This window comes from Thamnophis elegans, chromosome 4, assembly GCF_009769535.1.
Source record: "Thamnophis elegans isolate rThaEle1 chromosome 4, rThaEle1.pri, whole genome shotgun sequence".
Classification (NCBI taxonomy): domain Eukaryota; kingdom Metazoa; phylum Chordata; class Lepidosauria; order Squamata; family Colubridae; genus Thamnophis; species Thamnophis elegans.
The window spans coordinates 42552759-42577481 of record NC_045544.1 but is presented as its reverse complement, the minus strand read 5'-3'; the positions used below and the strand labels follow the sequence as shown (position 1 = coordinate 42577481).

Genomic DNA, 24723 nt, shown 5'->3' with positions numbered 1-24723 from the left:
ATATTGAATCACAACTGTTCTTTAAAACAATGTGAACAGAACACCCTGTCCTGAGAACATTGAGAATTGTTCCAGGATTATTTGGTAGCTTATCAGGGACAGAAGTCAGAAGGTTCTTTCATGGAAATACTGGATATTTTTCAGGCAAATATTATATGGTACTTATAAATTATTCTGATATGGCAGGATGGACTATAAAACTCTATCATGCATATGAACAGCTTCATCTACATTCTGTAATAAAGCCTGCTTAAGCAAAAACTGTCAGCCTGTCAAATCACATGTAAAAAAAAAGAAGCACATGACCCATATTCTAAAGAACAAATGAATTAAACATGACTACTTAACACACATCTACAGGGCATAAGTAAAAGCCTGTCATTAAAGCAAAAGAAAATGTGTCTGGTGGGAACTTCTTTCATTTTACTCTTTTCAGGAGACTAATGCCTTATTTATTTAAAAAGGAAACTGAGAAAATGGCTAGAAGTGTACTTTTTGTTTCATTTTACAACTGTGAAGTGACAACAGATATTTGATTTCTAAGAGTATTTAATGAAATATGTCCAAATAATTTCAGCATGAAGAAAAATGTGGCTTGAAGTTCTCATACTAAATTTAATAAAACTTCACTTTGAAAAGAGTATGTGTGTGTGTGTGTATGTATGTGTATATACATACATACATACATACATACACATATATACATACATATACATATATACATACACACACACATGCATAATCAGGTTTTGATAAATAAATCTATTCATTTATAATTTCACTGTTTTTATACAACATTTTATTCTACAGTTACCCTTCATTCTATATCTATGTTTATTTACAATTTTTAAACATCTGCATAAAAATTCATAAGCTCTTTTTCCTCAAATGCATACTTCCTGAATAAAATGATACTTTGTCCATTATCTTTTAAAATGTACCATTTTGTGTACTTTAGTACGCAGATTTATTCATGTAGTCCTCAACTTACAACAGTTCACTTAGTGAGTGTTCAAAGCTACAATGGCATTGAAAAAAGTGACTTTTGACCATTTTTCAGTTAAGACCTATGAAACTTCCCCATGATCATGTGATCAAAATTCAGATGCTTGGCAACTGATTCACACTTATGACTGTTGCTATGTCCCAAGGTCATGTGATCACCTTTTGTGACTTTCTGACAAGTAAAGTCAAAAGGGAAGCCAGATACACTTAACACCCAGGTTACTAGCTTATCAACTGCAGTGATTCACTTAACAACTTTGGCAATAAAGGTTGTAAAATGGGACAAAACTCACTTAACAAATGTCTCACTTAACAACATAAATTTTGGGCTCAATTGTGATCATAAGTCGAGAATTACCTGCACTCTGATGATTGAAAAACAGCATCACAGAACTCATAAAGATACAAAAATAGACAACTGCATTTCTGCATGCAAATCTATTCAAGAAATACTGTTTAGAAATGAATGCTTTAAAAGTTGAGCTGAGCAAATTTATCTCCCAGCCCTATTAACAGATCACGTTGGTTTCCTGAAACCACTGAATAAGTTTAAGAAAAACATAATCTCTCCACTGCAGTCCCCAATCTGCATCATGATGAGAAGCTGTAGCTCCCCCTTCTGAATAGCATCCTTGAAAGCATTTTAATTTTTTTAGTATCTTCTTTTTGTCTTGAGTGTTAAGTATATTTGTTCTTGTTTCTTAGCATAGGTGTCTTATCAGTAAAATAAAATTAAAATGTATCATGGCCATGTCTACCTTTTCTGTTACTATCTTCCTTCCTTTTGAATTGCAGGTCTGGCAAAGGGAAGACCAAGTGAAAAAACAAAAAAACTTGTTCTATAAGTACATTGTTGAGTGCTAACTCAAACTCAAAGAACAAACAAACAAACAAACAAAAAGAAGAAATATGAGAGCCAGGGATGTGAGGGAATCTGAAGACCATTGTGGTTACACTATTCTGGATCTGAACTTGCTGCTATGAGCATTACATATTTTTTCTGGTTATGTGATTTTTATTCATTAACCAAGATTTAATTGCTTCTTAGATACTACTACACAAAGCTCTTTAAATGCGCACAGCCTATTTATGTAAGAGTTCAAATTTCCTGTTAAGAATTTTCATTTCCTTATGTATTTAATTCATTAAAACTATAGTGAGATTTTAAAACAGAAATCATCCATTTGTATGGTATTTTTATGGACATAAATGTACATTACCAATTCCTTAATTTTAAAAAATGGATTTGAGATTTCAAAAAAATCTTTAATCTACATATATATGCATATGTATGTATACCCTCCCATAAAGAAAAGAAGAATAACCTTCTTTTCTCACTACATTAAGTTACTAGTTAAATAAAGATTTTCTGAATAAATCAAGATGGTTATGTTCATGTAATAACCTGAGCCATAATCCATAGTTTATACATCACAGCAATTTTGTTCAGATACTTCATGAAGATAAACCCAAGCCAGAGACTAACCATTATCGATTAGTATAATATATAGCTTGCCTCCAGAAGTTGTGAATGCCCCAACACTGGAACTCTTTAAGAAGATGTTGGATAGCCATTTGTCTGAAACGGTATAAGGTTTCCTGCCTAGGCAGGGGTTGGACTAGAAGACCTCCAAGGTCCCTTCCAACTCTGCTATTGTATTGCATTGTATATTAAACCCAATGGAGGATTCTCTTTTATAGTCCTCTGTTACTTAATTGGAACCAGAATTTCCACTGATAAGTGATGTGGACCTAACACCATTCAGCAATAGCAATCTTGGAAGTCCTTATTGCTGTCATTAAGTGAGGTACAAGAGTTATTAACTGAGAACCTCCTCGCAACTTTCTGTTGACTTCCAATAATCAAAGTCAATGGGGAAGGCAGTAGGAAGTTACAAGTCCCAGGTGGCTTGCAAACAGGCTGGCTGCTATCGGTAGATGGGGAAGGGTGCACAGGGATGTGTGAGGAGCAGGGAGGCACAAGCACAGTGGCGCTTGGTATGGCTGCTGCAGGGTGCAAGAGGCACACAAGATGGGGGATGGCGTGTCACAGGACTTGAGGTTGCTATTGCAGGGTGCAAATGAGAAAAGTGCAGCAGGAGCACAGTGGGACTTGGGTGGCTGCTGCTAGATGTGGGTATCTTACCAGAACAATTTTCGACTTTCCTTACTGGCTTTCCCATTGACTTTGCTTGTGGGAAGCTGGCAGGGAAGGTTGCAAATAGCAGTCACATGACTGTGGAACACTGCAAACATTGTTAAGTGCAAGTGGTTGCCAAGCACCCAGATTATGACTAGCCAGTTGTTGGGAAAACTGGAACTTCAAAGACCAGTCATAGTTACTACTTATTCAGCACCATTGTAACTTTGAATGGTTGCTGAACAAGTGGTAATCAATTGAGAACTAGCTATATACGTAAACACGGTAGGCGTATCGATAACACAAAGATTTAAAAAGCTCCATTAGAGATATTACATTATATTTATTTCAGATTCAGTACTGGAGTTCTCTGACTTCCTTAAGAGTAAGATTTAGTCTTGGGCATTTTTCCAACAACAGAATTCAGCACCTTGTAAAAAGTTCACTTTTCATGAAATCACTTGGTGTTCCTGAAAGACTCCTTTGCCTCCTTTGCTTCCTGTGCACAATGCACAAACAGTTATATGATAGTAAAAGTCACAATGCCTGAACTGTTACAAACACCAAATCATCAATATAGGGCTGTATCCAGGAGTGTCTACAGGGTTAACAACATCAAAATAGAAGGCAAAACTGACAACTAAAGCTTTGCCTCTACTAACATGGGGTGGGGAGAGCAATTAGATTACTCCAATAGCATCCACCATTTTGAACCAGCTAACATGGTCAATGGATATCCCAAATAGTACTGTTCTATAGCAAAGAATTCAATTTCTTAAAGCAGATTTATTTATTTGTATCCCACCTTTATTATTATGTTTATAATTAACTCAAAACAGTGAACATATCCATCATACCATCCTTCTATTTTCCCAACAACTACTCTGTGAGGGGCTAAAAGTGACTTGCCCAAGGTCATGGCTAAAGCAAGACTAGAACTCGCAGTCTCTTGCTTTCTAGCCTGGTTGTTCTAACTACTAGACAAACCAGGATCTCAGATCTTAAAACAATACTTTAAATGTCCATTTAAAAATCAGGCAGAGCTAGATGAATCAAAAAGTTGGAATTAAGATTGCTGGGAGAAACATCAACAACCTCAGATGCAGATGATGCCACTCTAATGGCAGAAAGTGAAGAGGAATTAAAGAGCCTTTTGATGCGGGTGAAGAAGGAGAGTGCAAAAGTTGGCTTGAAACTCAACATTAAGGAAACTAAGATTATGGCATCTGGCCCTCTCAATTCCTGGCAAATAGATGGGGAAGAAATGGAGGTACTGACAGATTTTATTTTCCTGAGCTCCAAGATCACCGCAGATGGGGACTGCAGCCAAGAAATTAGAAGACACTTGCTCCTGGGGAGGAAAACTATGGCAAATCTAGACAGCATACTAAAACGCAGAGACATCACCCTGCAAACAAAAGTGTGTACAGTCAAGGCTATGGTTTTCCCAGTTGCAATGCATGGCTGTGAGAGTTGGACCATAAGAAAGGCTGAGCGCCAAAGAATTGAGGCCTTTGAACTATGGTGCTGGAGAAGACTCCTGTGAGTCCCTTGGACTGCAAGGCGATCAAACTGGTCAATCCTAGAGAGATCAACCCTGACTGCTCTTTAGAAGGCCAGATCCTGAAGAGGAAAATTAAATACTTTGGCCACCGAATGAGAAGGAAGGACTCACTGGAGAAGGAGCCTAATGCTGGGAAAAATTGTGGGGAAAAGAAGAAGAGGATGACAGGGAATGAAGTGGCTGAATGGAATCACTGAAGCAGTCGGCATGAGCTTAAATGGACTCCCGAAGCTGGTAGAGGACAGGAAGGCTTGGAGGGACGTTGTCTATGGGCTGCGACATGACTTTGCAACTAACAACAACAACAAAAATCAGGCCAAAGAAACCCGTCTTAATTGAAAAGTCCTTCTGCCCTTTCTCCAGAGTCTACTGACAGAAGAGAGTTGAACTCTTCATTGTGGTTTCTCAACAATGTAAAAACTGTCTTTCTCAAAGAGTTTTAACTGTATCTAATAATATATTTTGGAGATGAATCTTCTAAATCAAAAGCAGAGAGAGCTCTCAAAACTTTTCATTTTTCCCTGTAGGGTGGCACTTTCTAATATCAACCTTTATACCAAATCAAAGCAATTTAGCCCAGAAAAATATGACCAATATATCTATTTATAACTCTTTATGCGTTCCGCAACAACAACACAGCAATTCTAAAATATTTTCAGAATTGGGCCAGAGTGCTTGATCAAAGCAAAAGAGATATTTTTAGAGTATTAGCTCATAGCCTGAATGATAGACCAATGCTGCTAAAAGTAAATCTTTTATGGAGACATTAGCTAAATCAGGCAAACTTCAAAGAAAGCTTTATCTTAATACTTTGAGATAAGATCATTCCATGGTGACACATCATCATTAATCTTATGTAAGTTTTAACCAAATACCCTAACATATTTTAACAGATTAGCCTTGTTGCCATTTATTTATTCTGAGAATTAAGCTTTTAATTCCTCCATCATTCAGTTCTTCACATTTTTAAATTACAGTATTGAATACACAAACCCTTGATTTACTAGAGATTATTCTTTTAAATAAAAGGTATGATATTTGAATGAAAAATTTGTTCACCCTAAATAGTTTTAAACTATTTACTTTATATTAAAAATCAAAGTGGAAACAGTCTCAGTCAAATGAAAATTAAATCAAATTGTTTGCTGACCCTGAAGTATACTGCTAAAATCATGTTTTTTCATGTATTAATACATCAATGTAAAATTGATACATAATACTGAATAATAAATTATTTTACTATTTAATGGCATCTTAGAGTTTGAATTATTATAGAGCTAATAAATTTGCAAGATGTAGTTAATATTACCAATTATCTCAAAGCACAGCTGAAACTAATTCATTAGTTATTGCCTATGGTCCTTTCTATCAATAAATTCATGAGGTATTTTTAAAGATTATGGTATCATATTATTTGTTAAATATGCTTGCTGCCCAAATAGATAAAAGTGGAGTTTCTAACATCTAATTTCTTAACATTTTTATTTTTAATTCCAAATAATTATGAGACCATTGCATAAAACATTTGGTTTTGTGTTTTTCTGCAATTTTTTTCAAACTCTTACTGCAATCTTCTGGTTTACAAATCAATCTATAACACCTTTGATCTAAAATTTATTAGCAGTTGCTGGTTATAAAATCACAGTATACATCTAAACCTAAATAGATCCCAAGATTCAATATTGCAATTTAAACATTTTAGTAAAAAGAAGACCCTTATACCGCAGAACAAATTCAGCTTTTGATTATTCTCAACCTTAGTTTTTTCCCCCAGCCATATTGAAGTGTGATTAGTTGAGGGACCACCTCCCATAACACCTGCCCAGTCAATTCAATTCTGCATTCTTTCAGATGTTTTAGTTTGCACAGATGGCTTATCGTAGGTGGCACATTTCTCCTGATATTTTGTCTAAAAATCTGAGGTTGACTTATATGTGGATGGGCTTATATGTGTGTGTACTGTATACACATAGTTACTTTAGAGAAGTGTACTGCCATATGTTTTCATAGATAAGACCATCCATGAATAAACTGAACCCAATTGGGAGGGGGAGGGTATTTTGGCACATAAAACTCTCGGCTTTTCTGCAAGTTTACATAGTAGACAGTACTTGTTTGCCCGTCAAACTAGAGGCTAGAGTTTTCCTCTGCAAAAAGATTTTAAACTTTGTACCTAACTAGTTTCTCTTTTCCTTTCATTCTCCCTGCTCCTCTTTTGACATTCCCATTTGCTGACTACAAGGCTGAAGTTATAAAGGACCAGCTCTATTTCTGTTCAAATCTTAGCTCTGAAGTTTAAAGGAAGAAGATCAAATGAAAGGCCAATTCAATGCGCTTCTCTCTGTGATAAAAAAACATCTGCCCTTGCAAGCTAGGTAAACCACCTTTTGACAGTGAAAGAGTCATGCTCCTCTATGAGAAGGCAAAAGAAAAATAATTTTTAGAAACAAAGATTTAATGCTCTGGAATAAATGCATATTTTTTTAAAATATGGATTTAGGTATTCTTTTTTTAAAAAAAGTAATAGTCTCATGCACATAGAAACTGGAAAAGAAAGACAAGTTCTGCTATACCTACTGTATATTTCTAGCTAAATATGACTGGATGTACAGATAATCCTCAAGTTACAAATGTAATACAGCCTGCCAAATACATTCATAACCTAAGGATTCATTTCCCTGCTTTCCCCAATGCATTCACTAATCAACATGGAATCCAATGAGACAAAGGAAACAAGCTCCATGTTGACTGGCTGCCATGTCCCAATCCCTGAAGCTGCTCATTTGAACTAGCCAGTCAGCAGCAAGCAGGAAGCTGCTCACCAGCAGCCAGACTGGACCCAAATGAAGCCTGCAGGTCCTTGTGGCAAAGAAGCCAGGCTTTTATTCAGATGGGGCAAAGCTGTTTTCCTCACATTCTCATGTTCTTACAGCTTCACTGGCTTCTGAATTAAAAGATTTCGGCTTCTCTATTATGTGGGTCATCCTCTTTTGGAGCTCTTTGAAAAGTAAGTACAGTAAAGCCATAGGAAATGGGGTGGGAAGGAGTAAATGGAATACGGGACACTAGCAGGCACAGTGCTTGTGGAGACCCATCGGGGCAGGATAGGGAGGGAAATAAGCAGGGGGCATGTTGCAGCATCTCAGCGGTTGGTTGTAAGGGCAAATGACCACTGTGGTGCTGCAACATGCGGAACATTGGGACTGAGTTGAAAATACTTTTGGGGAGAGGGAGGTATCGTAATTTTGAACTGTCACTAATTGAATTGTCGTAACTTGAGGAATACCTGTATTACAGATTTTCCACTGCTTCTGCCAAAAAAAAGTTTTGCATGGATTTGCTTTTTACTATTTTCTTTCTTTTGTGTTTCTCAGGACTTTTGAAAGAATGCTAGTTATTGCCTTGACCTAACAATGCTCTTAGCCATTCAACTGTAGTTTTCATAGCTGTTTAGGTAATGCACCATGGTTACTTCTTATTATCCTCAATGCAGAGTAGAAAGGCACCATTTAGTACCAGCTTTGGAGGTGTGTCATATCAGGGATGATGACAGTTCTTACAGGCAGACCACTCACAATTGCATGATTCCAGAAATTTCATGTAGTACGTATGCTTTCCATAGCCCTTCCCTGGATTCTTTCAGTCATGAAATCAACTGGATCTCTTGGTCAATCATTGCTAGTACAGCCACTTCCATGCAGGGCTTTTTGGAGACAGTCTTTGCTTAAAATAAATAATTCCGATCTATTTTACTTGACATCCCTTTTAGGACCCTGTCATGTTTGTTAATTGACCAATTTGACAGGTAGCTAAACCCTTTATTATAAGCCTTCACACAAACTTTGCCCATTCTTTACCAGGGAGAATGTTTTCCTACCAGCAAGAGTCACTTTCTGGAAGGGATAAAGGAAGCAAAGGGAATCTATCAATTTACTGGCCTGCAGTAAATAAATAACTGCATCATTTGCTGACCTTGTTACTGTAGCAGAATAGGATTCTACAGAATAGAAGAGGCAATTCTTTTGCTGGCTCAAGGATAGCTGAATAACACTTCAAATCAACTGTGAGAAACAGTCCTATTTCTATTCCGTTTCCATCAACTTGGTTACAGCAGAAAAAAGATAAGCAGATGCCAAATATATCTTTTAGCCTTTCCTCCCTAAAGCATGACAGAGAAAACCATTGTAATGTGCAATTATAGATCTAATTTATCCGTTTGTGAAGTAGGCAGTTTTTCAAAATGAAAATACTACCTTGATAACTGGGTATTGGAACTGTAAGTCAAAGAATGTTTAACATATGGCCACACATTTCCATTTAAATTCTAGAAGAAAGTGAGGTGAAGAAACAGAGATTTGATGGACATATGGGTAGGATAGGTATGAGAAATCTATAGCCTCAACCCAAGGAAAGTCTCCTGCTATCACTGTGAACAGATAAAAGTTAAATCCCTGACATATTCTTAAGAAGGGCCATATTCTAGAGCAAGATTTGAATTGTTGGAGTGCCTCAATTGTTGAAGATATTGTTCATGTTTTTTTGACTGTCAACTGTATGTATTTCTTAGATTTACATATTTAACATCCTTCCTGAAAAGATGGCCCACTGGGATCTGAATCACAGATTGTTCTATTTTCTCCTGGGCTTTAAACTACATATTGTGAGCAGAATTGCTAAATTTCTAGTTAAGGCACCAATTACATTGAACAGATCAGGGTATCCTATAAAGGTAATATATTTATCTGAATGCTGATCCTTTGTATTTACCACATATGTATTTTATTACTGTATTTTCTTTCGTATATTTTATCCTCTTATTAAATCTTGTATTTTATTTTATGATACGGACATAAGACTAATCAATAAATTACCACTATGTACAAATATTTATTGATATATAGATATTTTGTAGAACAATTAGGAGTCATCTTGCTGCAAAAGAGAGGTCGAAGTAAATTATAAATTTAAAGGGAATGCTTTTACAGTTCTTTTTACAGAAGAATTGTTTTACTCTGTTTTATTCCAAAGCATGTTACCCTTTATAACACACATACATATATACAAATGCACATATGGATATATAAGAATGTACACATTACAAGCATTAAACAATTTCCAAGTCAGGAAAGTATTTGGTGGTAATAGAAAAACCAACAGATAGTATAATAATCTTCCCAGATTGCTGAAATTATGCTGCAGTGCTGAAACACACACACACGAACGAGGGCATCTATTGTAATCAGGGTGTGCCACACAGCCACTTTTCTAAGAGCATTGCTTGAAGACAGAGCAACACTATGCAAAAAAAAGCTTCAAAGTCTTATGACAGGCCTAGTACTTAAGCTTGCATTCTTAATGTTATATTCACTTGCAAAATTCTATAAAGAAATCAGCAAAGGTTTTACACATACAGTATATTCTGCATTATTAAATAGCATAGAAAATGTTAATAAATATATTTTCTTACCTACTACAATTGAGGATTCACAATGATAGTAGCCATTGGGTTGCTTTTTTTTCAACATTGAGCAAAGATCTAGACGGTTCATAAGTTCATCTCCAAAATGATAATTTTTGAAATTTGCAAACATGCTTGAATCAATTCTCTTCACTCCCTTGTAGCATCAAAGAAAAAGCACAGAGAGAAGAAGAGAAAGTGAACATCATACAATGAGTACACATATAACATTTCAAAGAATAACCTAAAAATGTGAATTTCCGGGCAGTACTAGTTTAGATCTAATTAAGTTTTAAAATAAAGTTGATTATTTCCTAGGTAAAGACCTAACTTAGAATGCTACTAGAGCAGTGAGAATATATTAAGCATTAAATTTCACTGCTATAGCTTAACCAATAAGATTAGTATCTTCTTAAAGTAGCCTTCTGTCTGATAAAGAAAAAGATCAACACTGTTCATTAGTACAATTCTTTTAATTAGTAAATAATATAATTAGCAACTGAGATTAACACTAGACCCATAGCTAATCTCTGGAAGCTCCAGGCTTTGCTGTTATATTCCCAGCTGTTCCTGGCAGTTCAGCTCTATCAGGCAAACAATGGCAAGAGTGACAAGTATGGATTCATATTGTTTGAACTCTTCCTCTGGGCAGTTGTGCAAATCAAGTTATGCAGGAAGTAAAACCTTAGCTCTCTCCCTATACTCTACTGCCTTGGTCCCCAACCCCCGGTCCGCGGACCGGTGCCGGGCCGCGGAGTACCTGGCACCGGGCCGCGCAGCGGCCGGGGGCCATGATCACTGCAGCTGGGCGCCGTGGCTCTCCTGCTGCGCCAGCCGCTCCTCTTCCAGCCGCTCGCCCAGCGCGCAAAGCTCCCGGCAGCGGCGCCACAGCTCCTCGAGGCGCCGGCGGCTCTCCTGCTGTGCCAGCCGCTCCTCTTCCAGCCGCTCGCCCAGCGCGCAAAGTTCCCGGCAGCGGCGCCACAGCTCCTCGAGGCGCCGGCGGCTCTCCTGCTGCGCCAGCCGCTCCTCTTCCAGCCGCTCGCCCAGCGCACAAAGCTCCCGGCAGCGGCGCCACAGCTCCTCGAGGCGCCGGCGGCTCTCCTGGTTCTGCGCGCGCAGCTTGCGCAGGTCCTGTTGGCCCAGGCAGCCCCCTTCCAGCTCCTGCAGCGCCCACAACTCGGCCTCGTATCGCTCCAGGCTCTGCGCGCAGCTCCAGCTCAGCACCAGCGCGTAGTCGGAGGCCAGCTGCCGCTTCTCGGAGCGCCCGGCTTGTGCGCTTCCTGCAGCCCTTCGTGCTCGGCCAGGAGCTGCTCCAGCAGCGCCTCCAGAGCGGCGCAGTCGGCCCACAGCCCCTCCAGCTGCTACTGCCGCCGGGCCAGCTCGGGCTCCAGGCGGCGGAGACGCAGCTCTCCAAGTTGCGCGCTCAGCCTCTCCAAGCTCTCCAACTCGTGGCGCAGCGCGTCCCGCTCCAGCTCGCCTTGAGGTGATCTCAAAAAATAAGCTAGGTTGGATATGACTGGGATAAGATTTCCAGATGTTGACTTGGCTCAAGTCCTTTTTCTTGCTGAATGAAAACTCCTGCATCATGGTTGTATGTAGGATGTATTTAGAAAAATTCTAAATAGTAGTAGGCTGGCTTGAATGCACTTACTAAGAAAGGATTCACAGTGAATTCAATGAATAACATTTTTGGGTGATCATCAATCTGATGGGAGCTATATATCTATTGCAGCATTTACCTGCAAATTTAAAGGAAGTCCAGAAAGCAATTGCAATCTATTTGGCATATATTTACAAATACATATTGAAAATAATGCAACATCTAACATTTTCTGATCATGGTGCTGTCATTGGTGTACTATCCTGGTAATTAAAAATGGTGTTAAAATTAAAAACATTTTTTGGGGGGGAGGGCAAGCTGATGTTTTCCAACAATCAATGTGTCGTCGCGAACAACGCCCCCCCACCCCTGCGCACGCTCAGCGGGCCACGGTAAAATTATCACAGGCTGACTGGTCCGCGGCGATAAAAAGGTTGGGGACCACTGCTCTACTGCTCTCTTGTGATGAGAAGCTCATGAAGTTGAAGAATCAGTGCCAATAGATTTTCACATCAGGATTTCAATAGTCTCTACATTCTCCACTAATATAAAAAAGAATTGGTGCCCATGTTTGGGTTACTTTTTACTAATTCTTTACCTTTGTGTCTTTTTATGGGTTTGTGTGTTGAATAATGGAAATCAGCTCAATATTTTGTTATTTCCTCTGTAATCTGACTGTTACTAAAAATATGGATATTTTGTTATTTCCTCTGTAATCTGACTGTTACTAAAAATATGGATAACAAAATAAGTTTTTTTTGTTCTTTTCTTTTATTCTATCTCTATTTTCCCCTTTTCTCAATTGTTTCCCTGTGTTTATTTCTGAATAATAGTTATTTGAGATTTTCCTGTATGGCATTTTGGATAGGATTGCAAAATTGTTTTAAGGATTGCAGAGAATTGTAAACTCAGCTCTTGGCCCCAACTATTTATGTCTTTCCAGGATCAAGCCTTTCGTAGCAGCTACACAATTTTGAGAAAAGGTGTGACTACTCTAATAAGTTGCAGGCAGGTGCTGTACTCATGTTTCCATGTACATAACCGTATTTTACATCTGTACCTTACATAACTGAATCTGAACACAACTTTCACAACCTAGTGCATTTTTTAAAAAAAAAGTTAATTATGACAATTACTGCCATTTGTGATAGGAAGGGACTTCTGCTACCCTATATGTTAAAAGTATTATATACAGTGGGGCAAAAAACTATTTAGTCAGCCACCAATTGTGCAAGTTCTCCCACTTAAAAACATGAGAGAAGCCTGTAATTGACATTATAAGTAGACCTAAACTATGAGAGACAAAATGAGAAAACAAATCCAGAGAATCACATTGTCTGATTTGGAAAGAATTTTTTTGCAAATTATGATGGAAAATAAGTATTTGGTCAATATCACAGTTGTTGGCAATGACAGAGGTCAAATGTTTTCTGTAAGTCTTCACAAGGTTGGCACACACTGTTGCTGGTATGTTGGCCCATTCCTCCATGCAGATCTCCTCTAGAGCAGTGATGTTTTGGGGCTGTCGCTGGGCAACACAAACTTTCAACTCCCTCCAAAAGTTTTCTATGGTGTTGAGATCTGGAGACTGGCTAGGCCACTCCAGGACCTTGAAATGCTTCTTACGAAGCCACTCCTTCGTTGCCCGGGCGGTGTGTTTGGGATCATTGTCCTGCTGAAAGACCCAGCTGTGTTTCATCTTCAATGCCCTTGCTGATGGAAGGAGGTTTGCACTCAAAGTCTCACGATACATGGCCCCATTCATTCTTTCCTGTACATGGATCAGTCATCCTGGTCCCTTTGCAGAGAAACCGCCCCAAAGCATGATGTTGCCACCCCGTGCTTCACAGTAGGTATGGTGTTCTTTGGATGCAACTCAGCATTCTCTCTCCTCCAAACACGACGAGTTGTGTTTCTACCAAACATTTCTACTTTGGTTTCATCTGACCATATGACATTCTCCCAATTGGATTTGGATTTGGATTGGATTTTATTATATTTATATGCCGCCCTTTTCCCCCAAAGGGGACTCAGGGCAGCTCACAATTCAAATCAGGGAAGGGGGGTACAGACAAAAAATTAAAAAAACGAAACATAACAATGCATAGTTTAAAAACACACAACATCATACCATTCGAGACGGGGGCAACAGCTCTTTAGCCCCAGGCCTGTCGGAACAGCCAGGTTTTAAGGGCTTTGCGGAAGGCCTGGAGGGTGGTGAGGGTTCAAATCTCCACGGGGAGTTCGTTCCAGAGGGTCGGAGCAGCCACAGAGAAGGCTCTCCTCTGGGTAGTCGCCAGTCGACACTGGCCGGCAGATGGAATTCGGAGGAGGCCTAATCTGTGGGATCTAATCGGTCTAGTGGAGGTGATTGGCAGCAGGCGGTCTCTCAAGTACCCAGGTCCAATACCATGAAGGGCTTTATAAGTGACGACTAGCGCCTTGAAGCGTATCCGGAGATCAATAGGCAGCCAGTGCAGCTCGCGGAGGATAGGTGTTACGTGGGTGAACCGAGGTGCACCCACGATCGCTCGCGCGGCTGCATTCTGGACAAGCTGAAGTCTCCGAATGTTCTTCAAGGGCTGCCCCATGTAGAGCATGTTGCAGTAGTCCAGTCTAGAGGTCACAAGGGCGCGAGTGACTGTTGTGAGGGCCTCCCGGTTCAGGTAGGGACGCAACTGGTGCACCAGGCGAACCTGGGCAAATGCCCCCCTGGTCACAGCCGACAAGTGGTGTTCAAAAGTCAGCTGTGGGTCCAGGAGGACTCCCAAATTGCGAACCCTGTCTGAGGGGCGTACTGTTTGACCCCCCAGCCTGAGAGATGGAACACTTGGCCAATCCTCTTCATCCAAATGCTCTCTAGCAAACTTCAGATGGGTCCGGACATGTACTGGCTTAAGCAAGGGGACACGTCTGGCACTGCAGGATCAGAGTCCCTGGCGGCGTAGTGTGTTACTGATGGTAGCCTTTGCTACGTTGGTCCCAGCTCTCTGCAGGTCCTTCACTAGGTCCCCCCATGTGGTTCTGGGATTTTTGCTCATCATTCTTGTGATCATTTTGACCACATGGGGTGAGATCTTGCGTGGAGCCCCAGATCGAGGGAGATTATCAGTGGTCTTGTATGTCTTCCATTTTCTAATTATTGCTCCCAAAGTTGATTTCTTCACACCAAACTGCTTGCCTATTGCAGATTCAGTCTTCCCAGCCTGGTGCAGGTCTACAATTTTGTTTCTGGTGTCCTTCGACAGCTCTTTGGTCTTCACCATAGTGGCGTTTAGAGTGTGACTGTTTGAGGTTGTGGACAGGTGTCTTTTATACTGCTAACAAGTTCAAACAGGTGCCATTAATACAGGTAATGAGTGGAGGACAGAGGAGCCTCTTAAAGAAGAAGTTACAGGTCTGTGAGAGCCAGAAATCTTGCTTGTTTGTAGGTGACCAAATACTTATTTTCCACCATAATTTGCAAAAAAATTATTTCCAAATCAGACAATGTGATTGTCTGGATTTGTTTTCTCATTTTGTCTCTCATAGTTGAGGTCTACCTATGATGTCAATTACAGGCCTCTCTCATCTTTTTAAGTGGAAGAACTTGCACAATTGGTGGCTGACTAAATACTTTTTTGCCCCACTGTAAGTGAACAGAACAACAATCAATTGCATAACAGTAAATGTTACGATGTCAATCTGGCATCTGGTACCTAAAGAAGTATTTATTCAATAATTTGAAATAATTTCCTACTAAGTGATATAACATGTACTTCAAAATACAGGCATATCATAAATGTAAAATTTTAAATACAATATTTAAAATAAAATAGGCAGAAAAAGATTCATAATCAGCTTTAAATTTAATTCACTCAAGGCACATATGACCAGACTCAAAGTATCATATTTGGGGACATTATCTAGTTCTTTAGTAAAGTCTATTAAGTTGCTAAATGTGGTAGGAAAGAAAAGAAGAGGACAAGGTGCATGAACTCATTTATTACAGAAATGGGTGTACTTTTTTGAAGAACCAAATGATCAGGTTAGTGGCATCTATCTATATGGCTTCTGAGAATCAGCATTAACTGAATAGCACATAATAATCAATTATCATATTTTTTTGCTTAAAGTTATCTATACATAAGTGTTATCATTTTTCTTCCTTCTAGCAATGATTTATTTTGAGCAAAATTTCTTGCACAAGAACCAAGCAACACTCTCAGAAAAATAAGGGGACATATGAGATTTAGTACTAACTACTATATGATAGCTAGCTCTGTTTTAGTAATTGCCTGAAATGTGGCTGACATCTAGTGGTGCATCATGTGTGCTGCATATGAGCTGATATCTTCTTGATATCTCATCCCTAGCTCCTTTTAGTTCCATAGCAAGTGTTTCTAAATCAGTAACTATGGACAGAGGCTACTTAACCACCTGCACTGCCACTAAAATACACTAATAGCATAATACAATATTTGCATTCCATCAACTACCAAGGGATTTAAACAAATGAGAAACAGGAGACAAACTAAGCCTTTTAATGAGGAGCTATTGGTGCTCTCTGAGCTGGGTTGTTTTCTTGCAGACATTTCATTACTCAAACTAGGTAACATAATCAGTACACTGAAACATCTTCAAGTGAACAACCAAGCTCAGAGAGTACCAGGGGCCCCTTATTTCAACCCTGAATTACAAATATTCTCCTTTATTGGTAACTCCTCTAAATTTGAAAAGCTGGTTCCTTTTCCTAATTTTAACAAGAGAATTTCCAAAATGGGAAAGTACAGTTTCATCTTCCTCTATAGATTGAATATTCCTCATCTTATGTCTAAGACATCTATATGAAGGACTGGTTTCCTACCCAACCTTTGTTATCCCTTTGTTTTAACTCAGAGATGTTTCTGTGAAAAAGGAAGACCTTGTGTAAATGCCTTACTCCAAATAAGTTCCCAAGTTAGTTCAGAAACTAATTTCCATTCATTCGGGGGAGCAGAAACATGTAAGTTAGTCCTCTCCCCTCAAGATGCTGGCAATGAAGCTATCTGAAAAGAATTTTATTTTGATGTCATGGCGTGCTAAATGGCTCCCTTGACTTATGTTAGTCCCTTCACCCACCTCAAAGCATTTGCTCTGCTAGGGGACAACCCTTCCCCCAACTTTGTTTTGACAATGACAGAAGAGAGTCTGGAGAACAAACACTGAGGGGGGAGGGGACCCCCTCTGGAATGCTGAAAGTGAGAGACAACAGCAGTTGTGAGAGAATTTATTTAAGGAAGAAAAATTATTTAGGGAGGATCTGAGGAGTGTGTGTGTGCGCGCACGGACACACATGTGCACAATCGTGCTATTCCCCATTGCTCATGTGCCTTGGGGAATGGTGAGTTGGCCTTTTTCGACTGGTAACAGTGGGGCTAGGGCTGAGGTCAAGGCCTAGGCCTCCATTTCAGGCCCAGTCTCGGTGTTGCTATCAACCACTGTTCAGGGTGGCCTATATGGGAGAGAGGTGAGGGGAAGGTAAAGAATTTCTCTTTTGGTCAGGATGGTTGTAGTGTAATATGCTAACTGAGTCAAGTTAGGTAATTATAAATTTTTCACATGCCAAGCCCAAAAACTACCATCACTGCCCTCTGTCAAAGGCAAGAAGTTCACTTTTTAAAAAACCAATACAGCCATCGGAATATTTATAAGACTTCAGTGGATGACTAAAGGTGATGGAAAACTGCTTTACTTCTATGAGAAAAGAATGCAAAAGTGATAAATTCAGAAAATAAATGTTATATAAAACGGGCTTTGATCGGAAAATATTAGCAAGGTGTTTTTGCAACTGTATTGCAACAGCATGCATAGGAAACATGTCAGTGTATGTACTTGTGTGGATACCTGTCTATAAAATAAGGCTAGGCATCAATCAGAAATTCAAAAGAGATACAGTACATGGAACATCTAAGAATACAAGCATGGCATCTCAGCAAAGGGGTTTTCATCTTTTCCAAATAATTTTCAAAGCATGCACAAGACTAAAGTATGGTACATGCATATAAATGTAAGAAGAAAAATGATATGAATTTAGGAAATATTGATCAAACTAGTTTACACCATTGGAATAATTAGAAAATACTGTAAATGGAAGTTCACTTTAGAAAGGAGACAGTCAGCAGCACTAGTACAAAAAAGTGAGGTGTTCTGCATGGAAAATATCTACTTTCAATACTAAAAAGTGGCTTGTAGATAGATGAGGAATACATTAACACTGTCCACCTGTTCATTCAGAATCTGGGTACTTTAGGCTTGGGACTAGGAATGCATTCAGGATTTTGTTAGTGTACTATTCATCCTGATGCTGAAGGAAATTCCTATCGAGTTTATTTTAGATTTCATTTTCAAGTTTTAGGAGCATCTGGGCTTATTATGCTGGGTGACTTCAATATCCACCATGGAGCTGGTTTGTCTGGGGTAGTTTAGGACTATACAGCACCCAACAGAGCAGTGGGTCAATATAATGCAGCTTCCATGATTAATTTGATTTTTTTTTGTTCTAATCAGGAGGCTGTTCTGACAGTGGAGATGTCTGAGGTCTTCCCTGGAGTTATGGATAGACTGCTATCTGGTTAATGTTGGATTAATGGCTATACATCATCTTTTTGGGGACCCTGAATCTATTAGGATGATTTACCCCCAAAAAGCTATTGGACAGGTGACTTAAGATGGTATTTTTTTACCATATGTTCTTCTGATCGTTGTTTATTACTTCTACCTAGGAAGTTATTAGAGAAGATTTATTCAGTTCTGTAAATTTCTGAATAAATAAAAATACTATGAATAAACATACTATATTCTTTAAAGGAATCAATTATTAGATATCTTAAGCACAATGGATCCCTTAGGAGATATCTCTCAGGGAGATATTACCATATTTTTCACACTATAAGACACACCTGACCATAAGACACACCTAGCTTTAGAGGAGAAAAACAAGAAAAAAATCTGAATATGGAGCACCATCTCACTGTGCATATGGAGCACCGAATATGGAGCAGCAGTGTAGTGAGGGCAGGAGGTAGAGCCTGAGAGGACCACAGAGGCGGGCAATGACAAAGACAGAAGAAGCTGGGTTCAGCACTGTAAAAGGACTCCGCTGCCGCATCCCAGCTACTATTCATAAAAAGATCAGCTCCATTCTATCCATAAGACACCCAGACATTTCTACCCATTTTTTGGGGGAGGGGGGAAGAGTGGTCTATGGAGTGAAAAATACTGTAATTGCTTCAGTCTATCTCCAAACTTTTTCAATATTTACATGAAATATCTGGTGGGGTATCATCAGGAGATACAGAACTCTCAGTCTGATGATGATACTTAAATCTATTTCTGTATGACAACTTGAAGTTCCCTTATAGGACTGGCTGCCTGCAGTCAATAAATTGTATGAAACCAAATGCAGACAAAATGGAAATGTTTACTGTGACTGGCATAATGTACTGGCATCTATTATGTGAATTTTTTCACATATTTAAATTACGTATACAAAAGCCATATTACTAATCATGCAGAAGAATAACTGTTGTTAGCTAATTTAATCTGGTTCATATATTGCTGCTCAGAATTTATATTTCTATAAAAGGGAAACATCTGTATATTTACATACACATTTGGTCCTGCATATTTATTGTGCACAATATTTCTATTTTTACTTTCTATTTCAAAGATTACAAATATCAGTAGTCTCACTTTAAGAATATTTCTGGGAAGCATACGTACTTTCAGTCTTGATTCCAAAATGTAAAATAAAAGTATTTTTATTCACTACTTATTTAACAATATTACAATAATTTTGAAGTGTTTCTGTTAAAAAGAAAGATTATTGACCAAGTTTATGAATGTTGTATTTTAATTTAAAATTGGATGCAAGGAATAAATGGTTCACCGACAAAAGGGCGAATGACAAAAGCGCGCCCGACTAAACCGCGGTGACAAAACCGCAAGTTCTAAAGCGCACCGACGAATGAGTGCTGAAGCGCGGCGACAGAAGCACGCTGTAAACCTAAACCTAACCCTAAAGCTAACCCTAACTTAAATCGCGTTTCTGTTGCCGCGCTGTTGTCGCTGCGTTGATGACGTCGCATTGATAATGTCACGGTTTTAGCGCCGCGCTTTTGTCGGTGCGCTTTTGTCATGCGTGCATTTGTTGGGTCACGGGAATAAATTAATGTTAAGGGTGGATGGGGACCTCAGAATGTTCATGTGTATGAGTTAATTATCTTGTATTAATTAGATTTTGTCCTGATCCATTCACTATTTTACCCTGGGACTTTTTTACTCTTTGAAATATGGCTTCTAGATTAAAAAGATTATATAACCCGCATTTTGCACACATGTTCCATAAAGGATGAGCCATTAATACAATATTGTGTATCCAACTACACAGATGCTTGAACTTTTTTGAACTCAAGGAAAATGAGTACTGCTGCTACTTTTTCCAACCAGTGCCAATTCCAACCTCAGCATGTCATTGAAGAAGATGAAGGGCCATCTGAAATCTACCTGTGTGTTTTGTGGTATGGAGGTGAGCTGGGAATTGTTTACTATGACACTGGAGACTGCTCAGTATATTTAATGTCTGACACACCTGACAACAAAGACCTCAAACTGCTTCAGAGAGTGGTAGATGAGGTCTCTCCCAAATGTATATTGAGTAGTGCCAAACAAGATTCTAACATTGCCAAATTTCTGACCAATATAGGTATGACTGAAGGAGAAAAGCCAGAAGGAGGAAAACTAGAGGTTGTCCTCTATCCAAATATGGATTTTGGTTTGGAAGTGAGCAAACAAAGGATTCTATCTAGGCAATTCCCTTTTGTCCCTTCTCACATGACAGCAACAGAGAAAATTCTCTATTTGTCCTCTATTTTACCTTTTGAGAGCCCTCTTGTGTTAAGAGCATTAGGAGGTCTGCTAAAATTCCTTGACAGGAGAAGGCCTGGAGTTGAACTAGAAGATAGTCATGTTGTTGTCCCCATTTTGGCCTTTAAAAAGTTTGTATTGACAGACACCGTAAATGTGGATCAAGACACTTACTGTGTACTGCAGATTTTTAAAAGTGAAGTACATCCTTCTGTGTATAAGCAGGCCACTGGGAAGAAAGAAGGCCTGAGCTTATATGGAATTCTGAACCACTGTAGGTGCAAGTGGGGAGAAAAACTGATGAGACTGTGGCTCATGAGGCCAACCAGCAACTTTACAGAGCTTAATAAGCGACTGGATGTTATCCAATTCTTTTTGTTAGCTCAGAACCATGAAACAATTCTGACCTTACAGGAATGTCTCAAAAATATAAAAAATGTACCTCTGATTCTTAAGAGGATGGCTCTCTCTAACACAAAGGTAAGCGACTGGCAGGCACTTTATAAAACTGTTTACAGTGCTGTGTGCCTAAGAGATAAATGTCGCTCTCTCCCAAGCACCATTGAGCTTTTCCAGACAATTTCTCATGTTTTCACTGATGATCTACACTATATAGCCAGCCTAATTAGCAAAGTGGTAGATTTTGAAAGCAGCATCTCAGAAAACCACTTCATTGTCAGACCAAATGTGGACCCCATAATTGATGAGAAGAAACGAAAACTAGTGGGGCTTTCAGACTTCCTCACAGAGGTAGCTCGCAAAGAACTAGAGGACCTGGATAATAGGATTCCATCTTGCAGTGTTATTTATATTCCTTTGATAGGGTTCTTACTCTCTATTCCACGGCTGTCCACAATGGTGAGCAAGACAGACTTTGAGATTGAAGATCTAGATTTTATGTTCTTATCAGAAGAAAAGCTGCATTATCGCAGTGCCAGGACCAAAGAGTTGGATAGTTTGCTTGGTGACCTTCATTGTGAAATACGAGATCAGGAAACATTAATCATGTACCAGCTACAGTCTAAGATCCTGGAAAAATCTGCAGTACTTAGTGATGTGATTGAATATACAGCACATTTAGATGTGCTATTATCCATGGCAGTCATTGCTCGAGAGAATGGATATACTAGACCCAGCTTCTCTCATTCTCATATTATTCACATAAAAGATGGAAAGCATCCTCTGATAGAGTTATGCGCAAAAACCTTTGTGCCTAATTCAGTGGACAGCAGTGAAACATATGGACGGATTAAGCTCCTTACTGGGCCTAATTCATCTGGTAAAAGTGTGTACCTAAAACAAGTAGGTCTTATTACATTTATGGCTCTAATTGGCAGTTATGTCCCTGCTACTGAAGCTGAAATAGGACCTATAGATGGAATTTATACAAGGATCCACAGCAGAGAATCGGTATCTCTTGGACTGTCCACTTTCATGATTGATCTTAACCAGATAGCCAAAGCAGTGAATAATGCCACTGAAAACTCTTTGGTATTAATTGACGAGTTTGGCAAAGGCACAAATACTATAGATGGCCTCTCTCTTTTGGCTGCTGTTCTAAGGCATTGGATTGCACAAGTGAGACAGTGCCCACACATTTTTGTTGCCACTAATTTCCATAGCCTGATGCAACTAAAGCTCTTGCCCCACACTCCTTTTGTGCAATATCTGACCATGGATACCCACCAAGATGGAGATGAGCTTGTATTTTTCTATCAGATTAAAGAAGGCATGTCCACTGTCAGCCATGCAGCCAATATTGCAGCTTTGGCTGGCATGCCTTCCAAAATTATTGACAGAGGAGTTGAAGTATCAGAACTGTTTCGAAATGGAAAACCTATCCAACGTACTGATCACCCCTCAAAAGAGAAACAGATGCAAAATTGCAAATCTCTGGTGGATAAATTCCTCTCCCTAGATCTTGATAATTCCCAAGTGGATGTAAAGGAGTTTATGATTCAAGAGGTACTACCTTCTTCAGCTTCCATATTGTAACCTATTAACCTAGAGTGATTTGAATAGAGCACATATACCGTATTTTTCGGAGTATAAGACGCACCCTTTTCCCTCAAAAGAGGCTGAAAATCTGGGTGTCTTATACACTGAATACAGCATTTTTTGCCTCCCAAAACCCCACCCCCTTCACCAAAATGGCTGGATATTCCCTTTAGAAGGCTTCCATAGTGCTCCCGAGGGCTGGGGAGGGCAGAAATGAGTGAAAAGTGGGCTGTTTTTTGCTCAATTTCCCCTCCCCCCCAGTCCCCAGGAGCACTCTATAAGCCTCTATGCATGCCTTTTTTTTGGGGGGGGGGGACAAAAAACAGGCCCGTTTTTGCAAAAATGGGCCATTTTTTTGCTCATTTTTGCCCCCTGAGTACTCTAAAAAGTCTCCTAAAGGCTATTCATGCCCCTTTTTGGGGGGGGGGGCTTATTTTCGCAAAAATGGGCCATTTTGGGGAGGTCTGCAGAGTGTAAAAACTTTTTTTTTTAAATTGCCTCTTCAAAATCTTGGTGCGTGTTATACTCGGTGCATCTTATACTCCGAAAAATACGGTAAGTAATTGTAATACAAACAATATAAGTCTGAACTATATAGTTTAGTGTATACTGAATTGTTACAAAGTAGGAAATACATCAGAAAAAAATGCCACTTATTTCTTCAGACAAAAAGCCTGAAAAATTCATAATGCACCAAACTGAGTTTCATCCATCAGGCCTTTATTATGTTTTATCCAATGCTTGTCACATCCAACCAGCATATCCCATTCTGTCATATATGGGAGATGACAAAACTATGATCCTGATCCTGCAAACCACCTATTAACCACCTAATAGCTGCAAACCAACTATTGTTACATTTGTTGAACTATTAATGTGTATTCATGAATAAATTATAAATGAAATTAAATTTAGAAGATTATTTATATATTTCCCTGAATTTTATAAACATATTTGTCAATATTTGGACACACAAGTGGATTATGTTCAGGTTTTTTCCACTGATAATTTCTAAATTTGTGTTACATGCATTAAATATGTCCATAACATGAAAATAGTCCAGAAAATATACAATGCAAAAACATATAAAAGCAAAGAAATTGTTATTAATATTCTTTTTTAATAGTAATTTTGTCTTTGCTTTGTTGTGTATGTTAAATGTTTTTGTATGCTGGTATTCTAAAAAATAAAATCTACAATGCTTCATGTTGATATTGTTTTCAAATATCCCAGTTTTTTTAGCTTTACAATAAAAATCTTTAATTCAGAACATTCAGATATTTTGCATACCGAAACATTACCTTTATTACTGTTTACTAAAATACTATTATAATACATGAGAAATTGAATTCGTTCAGGCACAACCATAGATGGCAGTATATGATCAAGCCTAGATTATATTTTTCTCTCTCTTTTTAGTATGCTTTTGCATCCACAGTAGGAACCTATGGCTTCCATATACATTTAAACCATTCATTATGGCTGACATTAGATCAAGAGTGAGATACTGATAGTGACAGTCCTGTTTAGATGAAAACACAAATAAAATCATACATGAACTTCTTGTAATTACTACATTAGTTTTATTATATATTTTGAACACTTGCTAGTAATGAGACAACTATTATCCTATAAAATGGAGATGTATCTCTTTACACTTAAATTTCTTGATACATAGTGAAAAAAGAAAATTTGATAATACAGTAAAACTAGAAGTATTCAGAAGAAAGAGGAAGCTCTAAAATCATATATATCATAACAAATAGATTTGTTAATAATGTTGTTCTTACTGTATTGTTTTAGTTCAAATTACTCTAAAATTTTCAACTATGTTATTCATAATCTTAGAAAAATAAATATATTTCTAAAATATATAATTAATTCTTAATTCTACTTTCATACTTTTTTAAAATATATTTTTCTGAATCTTATCCGCAAACATCTTCACAATGGCTACACATTATTTTCATTATTATTCAAGGGCTATAATACTAGTATGTACGTTTACTTTGGAAATAAATGTGAGGCTTACTTCTAAGTAGACAGGCAAAAGGTTATACTACCAATATTGT

At 38.5% G+C, this 24723-nt stretch overlaps 2 protein-coding genes across 6 annotated transcripts in view; one reads left to right on the top strand and one right to left on the bottom strand.

Moving 5' to 3' along the window:
• The window catches only part of AKAP7 (A-kinase anchoring protein 7), a 70271-nt gene that overhangs the window by 12258 nt on the left and 33290 nt on the right, over nt 1–24723 (bottom strand). For all 4 annotated transcript variants that reach the window (XM_032215616.1, XM_032215615.1, XM_032215614.1 and 1 more), the window contains exon 7: nt 10177–10324. In XM_032215616.1, the coding sequence (XP_032071507.1) occupies nt 10177–10324 (148 nt within the window). The remainder of the gene's footprint in view (nt 1–10176; nt 10325–24723) is intronic.
• On the top strand, nt 20100–22648 carry MSH5 (mutS homolog 5). Of its 2 annotated transcripts, XM_032215613.1 has the most exons (2): nt 20100–22386; nt 22453–22648. In XM_032215613.1, exons 1-2 carry the CDS (start codon nt 20207–20209, stop codon nt 22646–22648), a joined length of 2376 nt encoding a protein of 791 aa, XP_032071504.1. In that variant the 5' UTR covers nt 20100–20206. The 2 variants fall into 2 exon arrangements, with proteins under 2 accessions (XP_032071504.1, XP_032071503.1); XM_032215612.1 differs by having other exon boundaries at nt 20100–22648.